Source organism: Stomoxys calcitrans, chromosome 1 (assembly GCF_963082655.1).
Source record: "Stomoxys calcitrans chromosome 1, idStoCalc2.1, whole genome shotgun sequence".
NCBI classification, from domain to species: domain Eukaryota; kingdom Metazoa; phylum Arthropoda; class Insecta; order Diptera; family Muscidae; genus Stomoxys; species Stomoxys calcitrans.
This window is the reverse complement of record NC_081552.1, coordinates 262,733,968-262,748,313: the sequence shown is the minus strand read 5'-3', so window position 1 is coordinate 262,748,313 and position 14,346 is coordinate 262,733,968. Positions and strand designations below refer to the sequence as shown.

Sequence of the window (14,346 nt, the reverse complement as noted above, 5' to 3'; positions counted from 1 at the left end):
AATATTCCAAGGAAACTTTTGTTCCATATAAAGTAAAAGAAGGCGCAAATCATAAACCAGTTTTAGCGAAATTGTTCCCATATTTCAATGAGAAGAATTTCTGTTGGTTTTTCCTAGGTTCAGGCTCGGGCAAACCCGTTCTTAAGGCCTTACGAAACTTGATTCCCTCTACAGAATGACACATGTCAAACTAACAAATCGAGTCATGTTTACGTGACACCAGCATCCACCCACAAGCACACCTTTAATCAATACATCTTCATTGAGAGCATCATCATCATCATCGTCGTCGTCTTCACCATCATGATTATAATCATAACATATTGAACTCATTTTGTATTGGTCCACAGAGCTCGGCTATTGTTAACTATTCATAATGGCAAATAACAATGGCACCACCTCTTAGTGACACAATGTGAACAATTCAGTTAACCATTGTCATCATCTCAATCATCGCCATGCTTGTCATTGCCATCGTTTATCGGCAAAATTCCGAGAAAGCACAATTATTGGCATTTTTACTACGATTGGGGGTACTTGTGGTGAAATTCATGTTTAAGTTGACCAAAAAAATTAAGGAAAAATTTTAAATTCCATTTAGTGTTACGCGTCATCTGGTCTGGCATTTGGCATTGTTTTGTAGTGAGTTGGTAGTGGGGACAGGTAGTTGCACTACTATTTCGTTATTCAGATAAGAAATGTCTTACTCATAGACCTACTTGAGCAGTGGTTACTTAATTGGTTTTTCGTGTACTCGAGTCCCCATACTATTATTGAGTAAATTGTCGTTCAATTACTTAATGACATTCATTGCCTCCTTAAAATATTTACCTATATTTATAGATACGTATCTTATCAACCATTTTATTCTAATAATTGATGAGGTTACTTTATAAGTTGTAGACGTCAACATAACTAAATACGACTAAAAGGATATTAAAACGTTCTCTTTAATAGCCTTTAGGTTAAGCGGTTGAAAATCTGAATTAAACTTTTCCTTGTACAACTGGCTGTTTCAAATTTCTGCAAAATTGGATTAAAATATATCGGTCTATATGACAGCTATATCTAAATACAGTCCGATCTGAACCCTAGTTGAGCGAAAACTACTTACTGTTTCAAATTTCAGCGAAATCGGATACAAAATATAGCTTTTATGGGCTTCAGACACTTTATCGGCAGATCGGTCTATATGACAGCTATATCTAACTATTGTCCGATCTGAAGCATATTTGGATCCTATGTTAGGAGGCGATAGACTACTTACTGTTTCAAATTTCAACGAAATCGATTAAAAAATAAAGCTTTATGGGCTTCAGACCCTTAATCGGGAGGTCGGTCTATATGGCAGCTTTATCTAAATATAGTCCAATCTGAACCATATTTGGGTCCTATGTTAGGAGGCGTAAAACTATTCAATGTTTCAAATTTCAGCGAAATCGGTTAAAAAATAAAGCTTTTATGGGCTTCAGACCCTTAATCGGGAGGTCGGTCTATACGGCAGCTATATCTAAATATAGTCCGATCTGAATCATATTTGGATCCTATGTTAGGAGGCGTAAAACTACTCAATGTTTCAAATTTCAGCGAAATCGGTTAAAAAATAAAGCTTTAATGGGGTTTAGACCCTTTATCTGGAGATCGGTCTATATGGCAGCTATACCTAAATATAGTCCGATTTGATCCATAATTAGGTCAGATATTAGGAGGTTTAAGATAACTTTCTGCTTTAAATTTCAGCGAAATCGGTTAAAAAATAAAGCTTTTATGGGCTTCAGACCCCTAATCGGGAGATCGGTCTATATGGCAGCTATATCTAAATATAGTCCGATCTGAATCATATTTGGGTCCCATGTTAGGAGGCGTAAAACTACTCAATGTTTCAAATTTCAGCGAAATCGGTTAAAAAATAAAGCTTTAATGGGGTTTAGACCCTTTATCTGGAGATCGGTCTATATGGCAGCTATACCTAAATATAGTCCGATTTGATCCATAATTAGGTCAGATATTAGGAGGTTTAAGATAACCTTCTGCTTTAAATTTCAGCGAAATCGGTTAAAAAATAAAGCCTTTATGGGCTTCAGACCCTTTATCTGGAGATCGGTCTATATGGCAGCTATATATATCTAAATATAGTCCGATCTGAATCATATTTGAATCCTATGTTAGGAGGCGTAAAACTACTCAATGTTTCAAATTTCAGCGAAATCGGATAAAAAATAAAGCTTTTATGGGCTTCAGACACTTTATCGGCAGATCGGTCTATATGGCAGCTATATCTAAATATAGTCCGATCTGAATCATATTTGGGTCCTATGTTAGGAGGCGATAGACTACTTACTGTTTCAAATTTCAACGAAATCGATTAAAAAATAAAGCTTTTATGGGCTTCAGACCCTTAATCGGGAGGTCGGTCTATATGGCAGCTATATCTAAATATAGTCCAATCTGAACCATATTTGGGTCCTATGTTAGGAGGCGTAAAACTATTCAATGTTTCAAATTTCAGCGAAATCGGTTAAAAAATAAAGCTTTTATGGGCTTCAGACCCTTAATCGGGAGATCGGTCTATATGGCAGCTATATCTAAATATAGTCCGATCTGAATCATATTTGGGTCCTATGTTAGGAGGCGTAAAACTACTCAATGTTTCAAATTTCAGCGAAATCGGTTAAAAAATAAAGCTTTTATGGGCTTCAGACTCCTAATCGGGAGATCGGTCTATATGGCAGCTTTATCTAAATATAGTCCGATCTGAAACATATTTGAATCCTATGGTAGGAGGCGTTAAACTACTAACTGTTTCAAATTTTAGCGAAATCGGTTAAAAAATAAAGCTTTTATGGGCTTTAGACCCCTAATCGGGAGATCGATCTATACGGCAGCTATATCTTAATATAGTCCGATCTGAATCATATTTAGGTCCTATGTTAGGAGGCGTAAAACTACTCAATGTTTCAAATTTTAACGAAATCGGTTAAAAAATAAAGCCATTATGGGCTTTAGACCCTTAATCGGGAGATCGGTCTATATGGCAGCTATATCTAAATATAGTCCGATCTGAATCATATTTGAATCCTATGTTAGGAGGTGTAAAACTACTCAATGTTTAAAATTTCAGTGAAATCGGATAATAAATAAAGCTTTTATGGGCTTCAGACCCTTTATCCGGAGATCGGTCTATATGGCGGCTATACCTAAATATAGTCCGATTCGATCTATAATTAGGTCAGATATTAGCAGGCTTAAGATAACCCTCTGTTTTAAATTTCACTGAAATCGGATAATAAATAAAGCTTTTATGGGCTTCAGACCCTTTATCGGCAGATCGGTATATATGGCAGCTATATATAAATATAGTCCGATATGGACCATATTTGGGTTAGATGTCGTAAGGCATAAAACTACTCAGTGTTTCAAATTTCAGCGAAATCGGATGAAAAATAAAACATTTGTGGGCATTAGACCTTTACTTTACTTTAAATGGCTATGACAGGACATTTGTTCCACTAGCCGAACGTAGAATAGCATTCGAAGCGCCTCGATTTTCTGCGCTCGTTCTAAAATCTCTGACACCAAGTTTCGAGGTGTCTCCCACAACTTGATCTTTCCATCGGGCTTTTGGTTTTCCCGGCTTGCGTGTACCATCGTGCTTGCCTTCAAAAGACTTCTTTGCTGGAGCTTCTTCATCCATTCTGACAACATGACGTAGCCAACGCAACCGTTGTATTTTGATGCGTGTAACTATGCTATCGTCGTTATACAGCTCGTGGTTCATACGTCGCCTATATTCTCCGTTAACGCAAACTGGTCCATATATTTTACGAAGCATCTTTCTCTCAAATACACCAAGTACTGCCTCGTCTGCTTTCACAAGTACCCATGCTTCAGAACCATTTAACAGCACGGGTAGTATCAGTGTCTTGTATAGTGTAATCTTCGTCTGTCGAGAGGTGGCCTTGTTTCGGAACTGCTTACTTAGTCCAAAATAGCATCTGTTTACCAGTATTGCTCTTCGCTTAAGCTCAAAACTGCTGTCATTCGTTTCGGTTACGGCGGTGCCGAGGTAGATACAGTTACTGACTGTCTCAAAGTTGTGGTTCTCAACTTTCCCAATTTTCTTTATCTGCTCGGTTGTGCAAGGCTTTTTGGGAGTTGAAACCATCCATTTCGTCTTATCTCCTTATTTTCTGCCAGACCCACTTTCATTGACTCTCTTTCGATTCTTTCAAAGGCTGCAGTTACCACTTCCGGTGACCGACCTATGATTTCGATGTTGTCGGCATAGGCTAGCAGCATGTGTTCTCTTGTGATTAGTGTGCCATATCTATTCACATCTGCATCTCGTATAATCTTCTCCAACAGGAACCTTAAAGAGATCACACGATAGGCTGTCTCCTTGTCTGAAACCTCGTTTGGTATTAAATGGTTCGGAGAGATGCTTTCCTATTCTTAGTGAGGAACGCGTATCAGCGTAAGTGTCATCCTGTAGAGTCTTATTAATTTTGCAGGGATACCAAACATAGACATAGCTTGAAATACCTTTGAACGTAAAGGAGTACCGAAGGCGGCTTTGTAGTCAACAAAGGGATGACAGGTGTTGATTGGTCCTTCTCGGGTCTTTTTCAGGATTTGGCGCAGTGTGATTATCTGGTCCAGGGTGGATTTACCAGGTCTTAAGCCGCATTGATAGGACCCAATTATCTCATTGACTTTAGGTTTTAATCTTTCACACAGTACGCTCTAGAGTATCTTGTATGCGATGGGGAGGAGACTTATTCCTCTGTAGTTGGTACATTCCGTCTTGTCTCCTTTCTTGTGTACGGGACATAGTATGCTGAGGTTGCAATCATCGGGTATGCGTTCTTCTAGCCAGATTGTGCAGATAAGCTGATGTATACGCTTTATCAGCGTGTCGCCTCCGGTCTTAAAAAGTTCAGCGGGTAATCCGTCGGCTTCTGCTGCCTTGTTATTCTTTAGTCGGGTCACTACTGCTTGGACCTCATTCTGACTAGGAGGTAAACATTCTATACCATCATCAGTGATTGGTTTTGCGGTATCCTCTTCGCCGCCAACATCGGACACTAGCAGTTGGGTAAAATGTTCTTTCCATATCCTCAGCATGTTATCTGTGTCAGTTACCAGATTTCCTTCTTTGTCTCTGCAGGAGAATGTGCCTGCACCAAAGCCATCGGTTTGTTGTTAAATTCTTTGGTAGAATTTCCGGACTTCATTCTGATTCCTGTACATCTCAATTCGCTCACACTTACGTCTTTCCATTTCCTTTTATCTTTTTGGGGAATAGACGTTTCTCCTCTTTCCTTTTCTCCCGTTACCTCTCCTTCAACTGATTGCAGGGTGGCATTAGACCCATTATCGTTGCTACTGATTGCAGGGTTGCATTAGACCCATTATCGGAAAATCCGTCTATATAGCAGCTATATCCAAATATGGTTCGATTTGGCCCGTTTAAAAACTTAACCAGCGTGCATAAAAAAGACACATCTGAGCCAAATTTCAGCTCAATGTCTCAATTTTTGAAATTAAGTCTTTAGTTGGCACCATTCTACAATACCAGGAAGGCAACAATTCTTTCCCAGATGAATCGAATCGTTGTGAGAAGAAATTGTTTACCACACAAAACTTCATTAAAAATTGACATATCCATTTACCCAGTTCCAGGAAAAGGTGCATCTGCTGATTCTCCTTGGGATTTTTCTGCTGTGCCAACAGAAAATAAAGTCCATATCCATATTGATTACGACAAACGTTCATTTTGTGTTCTAATATCTTTTTTTTCTATTCTTTTGCAGCATACCACAGCTAGAGGAACGAGAAAAATAAAGACTACATTTTTGTATTTCCCCCCCTCCTGAGTGAAAAGCATCCAACAAACATCCCAAACCTCAGAGTCACATACAGGCTTCTCTGCTTTACATATTCCACAGTTCTAGCTAAAGACTTGTCAAAGTAAAAAGCCGTCCTCACACTCACACGCACACGCACACAGCCACAGTAACCAAAAAAAGGAGCCAACGCTATGAGTAAAGCCACAGGTCCCACTCCACCACAGTACACTTATGTGCCACCACCATCAGCACCTCCCTCATACCAGGAGGCTGTGGGTGGCGTCAAACCTGTGGGCCCATTCACACCCGTTGTACCACCAACGGCTGCGACGACAAATGCCACCATTGTTACCACTGTTGTGCCCATCGGACGCACTGCCACACATATGATATGCCCCTCGTGCCATGCTGAAATTGAGACGACAACACGTACTGAACCTGGAATGATAGCATACTTATCTGGTTTTGTAATTGCATTACTGGGGTAAGTTCGAACAGATGATGATGATGATGATGATGATGACATTCCTCCAAGTAGAGCAAGAAGGCACAAGTTGAAACGGTGTTGTGTCACGTGTTGCTCACGTAATGAAATATCGAACACGGGCAGTGAGAATTTAAATTTCACCCCTCATTAAATTACAGGAAATGAGATGCATAATTTTGAAAGTAAAGAGCAAGAGCTAACTTGTTTCTAAAACTTAAAATAGTCCAGTTCAAGCTTTCGTTCAAAGATGCAGAACCTGGTTTTCATACATGAGTCCGAACGTCCGCCCCATACCACTAAGGACATTCGCCAAGGGCAGTAATCGGCTTGTTGTGCGCTCTAAATACTTACAAGTAAAAAGGCATTAAGTTCGGCCGGGCCCAACTTTGGACATTCACCTCGGGTATACCCCCTTCGTCGCAAACCGGTGAAAATTGGATCATTTATGGACCCAAATTCGACACGGATATTGAGTGGTCTACTAAATATAAGTCACTTTTGAATTTTGTATTTCAAATTTCAACAAAATCGGGTAATAAATACAGCTTTCATGAGCTTCTGACCCTTAATCGGTACATCGGTCTATATGACAGCTATATCTAAATATGGACAGATCTAGTCCATATTTAGGTCGCATGTCGGGAGGCTTAAAATAACTCACTGTAGCAAATTTCAGCAAAATCGGGTAATAAATAAAGCTTTTATGGTCTTCAGACCCTTTATCGGGAAATCGGTCTATATGGCAGGTATATCTTAATATAGTCCGATCTGAACCATTTTTGGGTCCTATCTTGGGAGGCGTAAAACTACTCACTGTTTCTAATTTCAGCGAAATCGGTTAAAAAATAATGCTGTTATGGGTTTGAGACCCTTTATCGGGAGATCGGTCTATATGACAGCTATATCTAAATATATTCCGATCCGAGCCATATACGGGACAGATGTCGAAAGACCTAAAACTACCCACAGTTTAAAATTTCAGCGAAATCGGATAATAAATAAAGCTTTTATGGGCTTCAGACCCTTTATCGGCAGATAGGTCTATATGACGGCTACATCCAAATATAGTCCGATCTGAACCATATTTAGGTCCTATGTTGGGAGGCGTAAAACTACTCACTGTTTCAAATTTCAGCGAAATCGGTTAAAAAATAATGCTTTTATGGGCTTCAGATCCTTTATTTGGAGATCGGTCTATATGGCAGCTATATCTAAATATAGTCCGATCTGAACCATATTTGGGTCCTATGTTGGGAGGCGTAAAACTACTCACTGTTTCAAATTTCAGCGAAATCGGTTAAAAATAAAGCTTTTATGGGCTTCAGACCCTTAATCGGGAGATCGGTCTATATGGCAGCTTTATCTAAATATAGAGTGATCTGAACCATATTTAGGTCAGATGTCGGAAGGGTCAAAACAGCTCACTGTTTAAAATTTCAGCGAAATCGGCAAAAAAATAAAGTTTGTATAGGCTTCAGACCTTAATCGGGAGATCGGTCTATATGGCAGCTATATCTAAATATTGACCGATCTGAACCATATTTGATTCCTATCTTGGGAGGCGTAAAACTAATCACTGTTTCTAATTTCAGCGAAATCGGTTAAAAAATAATGCTTTTATGGGCTTCAGACCCTTTATTTGGAGATCGGTTTACATGTCAGCTATATCTAAGTATAGTCCGATTTAATCCATATTAAGGTCAGATGTCGGGAGGCTTCAATTAACCCACCGTTTCAAATTTCAGCGAAATCGGTTAAAAATAAAGCTTTTATGGGCTTCAGACCCTTTATCGGCAGATCGGTCTATATCCAATCTATATAGTCCGTATAGTCCGATCTGAACCATATTTGGATCATATGTCGGAAAGCCTTGAAATTTCAGCGGAATCGGAAATATATAGCATTTATGGAAATTAGACCCTTTAACGGCAGATCGGTCTATATAGCAGCTATATCTAAATATTGTCCGTTTTGGTCCGTTCAAGAACTTACCAGCATGCATCAAAAAGACGTATCTGTGCCAAATTTCAGCTCAATATCTCAATTTTTGAAGGCTGTAGAGTGATTACAACAGACGGACGGACAGACACACGGACATAGTTAAATCATCGTAGAATTTTACGACGATCCGAAATATATATACTTTGTAGAGTCGGAAATTGATATTTCGATGGGTTGCAAACAGGAATGACTAAATAAATATACCCCCTATCCTACGATGGTGGATATAAAAGAGTAACCTTGAAAAAGAAAATCTAAGTTTGGAATTCCGTACTAATTACCAAATACTTAATTGTTTTCCATGCCGCGCCCCTAAATTGGTTCATGTCTGGCAATGTGTCCTCAACTAAGTGCCGCTATCTGTTAGCCGCAAAAGCCAGGCAATGACATAGGAAATGCTTCAACGTCCCATCACCTTCCCCCCATGCCCTACACTTGCCGCACCGATTTCGCATAAGTGAGCTCGTAGTCCTATGTGTCCCATTATGATACCAAAAGCTATACTGACCTCCTTCTTACTTCCTTTCAGTAATAGCCTCGTTTTCTCACGATCCGAATCACCCCATAGGATTTTCGTCGTCCTACCGACTGTTTCGCTGTTCCACAGTGTTCGTCGCCCTTAACTCGGACTGCGTCTAACCGAAAGGCTTGGGTTACACAAGTTTATTGACGGCAGTCCTCTGGCCTTCATTCTCAAATCGTCTGCCCTTTCATTCCCCCTTACTGCGTTATGGCCCGGCATCCAAACGATGCGGATTGTGTCATCCTCAGAGAAGGCCTTAATCTCCATACATTCCAAGACTGTTCGTGATCTTTACGTCCTGGTTGTTATTGCCCTTATGGCCTGTTTACTGTCCATAAAGATGTTCATTCTCGACGTTCTCGAGTTAACACCACACCACCTCACGCATTTCGTGATCGCCCGGATCTCCGCCTGTAGGACCGTATTATGGTCAGGCAGTCTAAAAGAGATCTTAGTCCCTGGATTCTCAATGTAGACCCCAGGCCCACTCTGTCCTCTGGCTTTGATCCATCCGTGTCACATGATCTTCCAGATGGCAATTCTAGGGTTCCGCCAATCCAAGACTGTGCCGTTGGCAGCAGTGCCTCGCACTCGACCTCAAGTGTCATCTAAGGTATCCGATTGGGAACCTTTTCCATTCCTTCCAGGTTTCCTATCGTCGCCTAGATTATATTGCTATGGTGTGAGCTGCTTCTATCCTCAATCCATTCGCAATGGCTGCTTCGCACTTATCATAGGCCCTGGGTTCTCAATGTAGACCCCCAGGCCGACTCTGTTCTCTTTGATCCATCCGTGTAACATGATCTTCCAGATGACAATACTGAGGTTCCGTCAATCCAAGACTGTGTCGCTGGCAGCAGTGCCTTGCACTCGACCTTAAGTGTCGTCTTAGGTATCACTTTCCATTCCTTCCAGATTTCCTATCGTTGTCTCGATTATGCCGCGATGGTATGAGTTGCTCCCATCCTCAATCCATTCTCCTATCTCCCTTAAGTCTCATAGCCGCAGTGGCTGCCTCACACTTAATCTGTATGTCAATGGGTCGGATATCAAGAATAGTCTCCAGTGCCCTAGTGGTCGTGGTCCTCATCGCTCCGCCTATGCCAAGACAACATGTTTTCTGAACCTGTTGTATGGTCCTTATGTTGCGCATTTTCTCCATAGCAGTCCACCAAACTACTGAGGCGTAAGTAAGTATTGGTCTTATCGCGCTCCAGATCCTATCGGATTCAGGCCTTATTTCGAGCCTACAGCCCGTCTACATAGTGCCCAACATCTGCCTTCTCAGTACGCTCCTGAATGTGACACTTCCCATTCAGTTTCCTGTCCAAGATCACACCTAAGTATTTGACCTTGTCAAATATCGAAATTGTCTTATTGAGGAAACGTGGTGCTTTAAATTGGCCCACCTTCGTCTTCCTCGTGAACAGGCATATTTCAGTCTTCTCTGGGTTAACATTGAGACCTCTGGGTCTAGCCCAGTCATATGCTATATGCAAGACCCTTTCGGCTCTTCTACATAGCTTCCAGTGGCTGCTTCGCACTTAATCTGTATGTAATGTTTATATCCTCCACCATAGGATGGAGGTATACTGATTTTGTCATTCTGTTTGTAACTACTCGGAATATTCGTCTGAGACCCCATAAAGTATATATATATTCTTGATCGTCTCGACATTCTGAGTCGAGCTAGCCATGTCCGTCCCTCCGTCCGTCCTTACTTTCGAAGGAGTAGAGCTAGCCGTTTAAACTTTTGCACAAATACTTCTTATTAGTGTAAGTCGGTTGGTATTGTAAATGGACCATATCGATACATGTTTTGATATAGCTGCCACATAAACCGATCTTGGGTCTTGACTTCTTGAGCCTCTAGAGGGCGCAATTTTTATCCGATTTGAATGGAATTTTGCACGACGTGTTTTGTTATGATATCAAACAAATGTGCCAAGTATGGTTCAAATCGGCCCATAACCTGATATAGCTGTCATATAAACCGATCTTGGGTCTTGACTTCTTGAGCCTCTAGAGGGCGCAATTCTTATCCAATTTGAATGAATTTTTGCACGAAGTATTTTGTTATGATATCAAACAACTGTGCCAAGTATGGTTCAAATCGGTTTATAACCTGATATAGCTGCCATATAAACCGATCTTGGGTCTTGACTTCTTGAGCCTCTAGAGGGCGCAATTCTTATCCGATTTGAATGAAATTTTGCACGACGTGTTTTGTTTTGATATCAAACAACTGTGCCAAGTATGGTTCAAATCGGTTTATAACCTGATATAGCTGTCAAATAAACCGATCTTGGGTCTTGACTTCTTGAGCCTCTAGAGGGCGCAATTTTTGTCCGATTTGAATGAAATTTTGCACGACGTGTTTTGTTATGATATCAAACAACTGTGCCAAGTATGGTTCAAATCGGTTTATAAACTGATATAGCTGTCATATAAACCGATCTTGGGTCTTGACTTCTTGAGCCTTTGGAGGGCGCAATTCACATCCGATTTGACTGAAGTTTTGCATGACGTATTTTATTCTCTTTTATTCAACAAGTGTGTCAAATAAGGTTCAAATCGGTTCATAACTTGATATAGCTGCCATATAAACCGATCTGGGATCTTCTAGAGGCTCATAGAGGTCGCAATTATTTGCCTGAAATTTTGTTCGACGAATCCTCTCATGACCATCAACATATGTACGTGTTTGTTATGACCATCAACATACGGTCTATAGCCTGATACAGCTCCCATATAAATCGATCTCTCTATTTTACTTCTTGAGCCCCCAAAGGGCGCAATTCTTATTCGAATTGACTGACATTTTACACAGGTCTCCAACATGTAATTTAATTGTGGTCGCTCTAATAACAGAGCAAATCTTTTCTTTTACCCTTTTTTTGCCTAAGAAGAGATGCCTAGAAAAAAACTCGACAAATGCAATCCATGGTGGAGGGTATATAAGATTCGGCCCGGCCGAACTTAGCACGCTTTTACTTGTTTATACTAACGGATTTGATTTTTTTCAGATGCTGGCTTGGCTGCTGTTTGATTCCCTGCTGCATCGATGACTGCATGGATGTCCATCACACATGTCCCAACTGCAAGGCTTACTTGGGACGCTATCGGCGATAAACCATGCCAAAGAGGCCGCACTAAAGAATCTATATAAAGAAGATAAGCCAACAAGCACACACACACACACATACATACATACAGCTCTTATAAAACAACAACAATATACACACTCTATATGGATTACGCTTAGAAGGATAATTACCGAAACAAGGCTTCGAGGGAAAAGTAAAAATTTGTAAAAAAAAAACACAAAAAATTAAGGAAACTGAAAAGCCTAATTTTATAACGAACGCAACAAAAACAATTCAAAATAATACTAAACAATTACTTATGTTTATATACATATATATATATATAAAACTCCCCTAATATGTTCGTTGTATATGGAAAACATTTTTCTTTGCTAATTTATTAAACAAAAATAATCAATGGAATCCTGCAAGGACTTTTTTATGATTTTGCTCAAAATAAACTTTTGGCTTTTGTTAGACAAAAATTAAAAACCAATTTATTAATAAAAGTTTTTTAACACCAAATCTAAAAAAAAATAATTAAATAAAATACTATACTAATTAAATTTAATTTATAAAAAAATTGGTTATAAACAAAACTCTATACACGATTCAATTTAAAGTTTGACAATGAAACCCCAAACTTATAATTTTAAGAAGTGTTCAAAACCCGATGAAAAAACCTAAAACCCTAGGAATTAAAAATGTTAACAACCTATATATATATAAAGTATACATTTATAATAAAATAGTAAAATACAATCAAATCTGCATCGTCTTACTTTCCCTACCATAGATGCAAGGACTTTTTTTTTTTTTAATTTTGAATAACAAAAAAATGCTGCAGACACACATCCATGAATATTTTGTAACCACAATGAATGCATGTAATCTCACTTTTTTCGATATTATTATTAAAGGAAGAATACCAGATCTATACAAAAATATAATAATAAGAGTAAATATTACAGAAAAGTAATATCAAGAATGATATTGATTTTTTTTTTCTTAAAAATATGTAAACTTTTTATGTACAATAAATGTAATAAAATTCAAAATGAAGAACGATATCTTTTGCTATACAAAATTCGCATAGGTCAGTGCCAATAGTACCAACTAAAGAGGTAACCAAGTTGGTTCAACGTAACAACATGTCTAGATGTTGTTCCATACTAAACGTTCCACAGATATAATTGTTGAACTTTCAATTCTAAAACTACCTGAAATGACTCTTCCTGCTCTAAGTTGCATTCGGTGTACCAGAAATCTTGAACAAAGTTGGATGTTTTTTGATAAAAAGCGTTATGAAGAACATATTTATGCTCCAGTCTAATCTGTAAATTTTTGGAGAAAATTAAACACTATTTGTTAGTAAAATAATTACATTTTTTTCGAATTATTCACTTTTAAAATCCAAAGCAGACTGCTACAAAAATTTTTTAGTTTTTCTTCTAGTCTTTAATCTTTCTTTTATATTGGGTTGCCTAAAAAGTAATTGCGGATTTTTTAAAAGAAAGTATATGCATTTTTAATAAAACTTAGAATGAACTTTAATCAAATATATAATTGCCAATTTGTTCGATAACCTATTGCCATCTTCCTGGCAAATTTAGTATTCCACGCTCATAGAACTTCTGGCCTTTATCTGCAAAAAACTGAACCAAGTGCGATTTTATAGCCTCATCATTGTCGAAAGTTTTACCATTTAAGGAGTTCTGTAAAGATCGAAATAAATGGTAGTCTGATGGTGCAAGGTCAGGGCTATAGGGTGGATGCATCAAAAGTTCCCAGCCTGAGCTTGGCTCAGTTTTTGGCGAGTGACCAAAGATGTGTGCGGTCTAGCGTTGTCCTGGTGGAATATGACACCTTTACGATTGACCAATTCTGGTCGCTTCTCCTTGAGGGCTGTATTCAATTTGTCCAATTGTTGACAGTAAACATCCGAATTAATCGTTTGGTTCCTTGCAAGTAGCTCAAAATATACCACACCCTCCAAATCCCACCAAACAGACAGCATAACCTTCTTTTGGTGGATATCAGCCTTTGAAGTGGTTTGAGCTGGTTCACCATGCTTGGACCATGATCGTTCCATTTTTCATCTCCAGTTATGATTCGTTTTAAAAACGGATCGAATTCATTGCGTTTAAGGTGCATATCACAAGCGTTGATTCGGTTTGTTAAATGAATTTCTTTCAATACATGTGGTACCCATATTAAAATTGACGCCAAACAAACAAATGTAAGCAAAATTTCGTGCACTTTTTTTCTAAAGCAAGCTAAAATTAACAGCTGATAACTGACAGAAGAAAGAATGCAATTACAGAGTCACTAGCCGTTGAAAAAATTTGTCAACGCCGACTATATTACTACTATATTACCGACAATTACTGTTTGGGCAAC

At 38.9% G+C, this 14,346-nt stretch overlaps 1 protein-coding gene across 1 annotated transcript in view; it reads left to right on the top strand.

The window, feature by feature from the left end:
- LOC131995122 (LITAF domain-containing protein) overlaps window positions 1-12,079 on the top strand; it is a 47,646-nt gene extending 35,567 nt beyond the window's left edge. The window contains exons 2-3 of the mRNA XM_059363127.1: window positions 5,814-6,333; window positions 11,887-12,079. Coding sequence (XP_059219110.1) covers window positions 6,041-6,333; window positions 11,887-11,992 — 399 coding nt within the window. The 5' untranslated portion in view covers window positions 5,814-6,040 and the 3' untranslated portion in view covers window positions 11,993-12,079. The remainder of the gene's footprint in view (window positions 1-5,813; window positions 6,334-11,886) is intronic.
- Window positions 12,080-14,346: the final 2,267 nt, after the last annotated feature.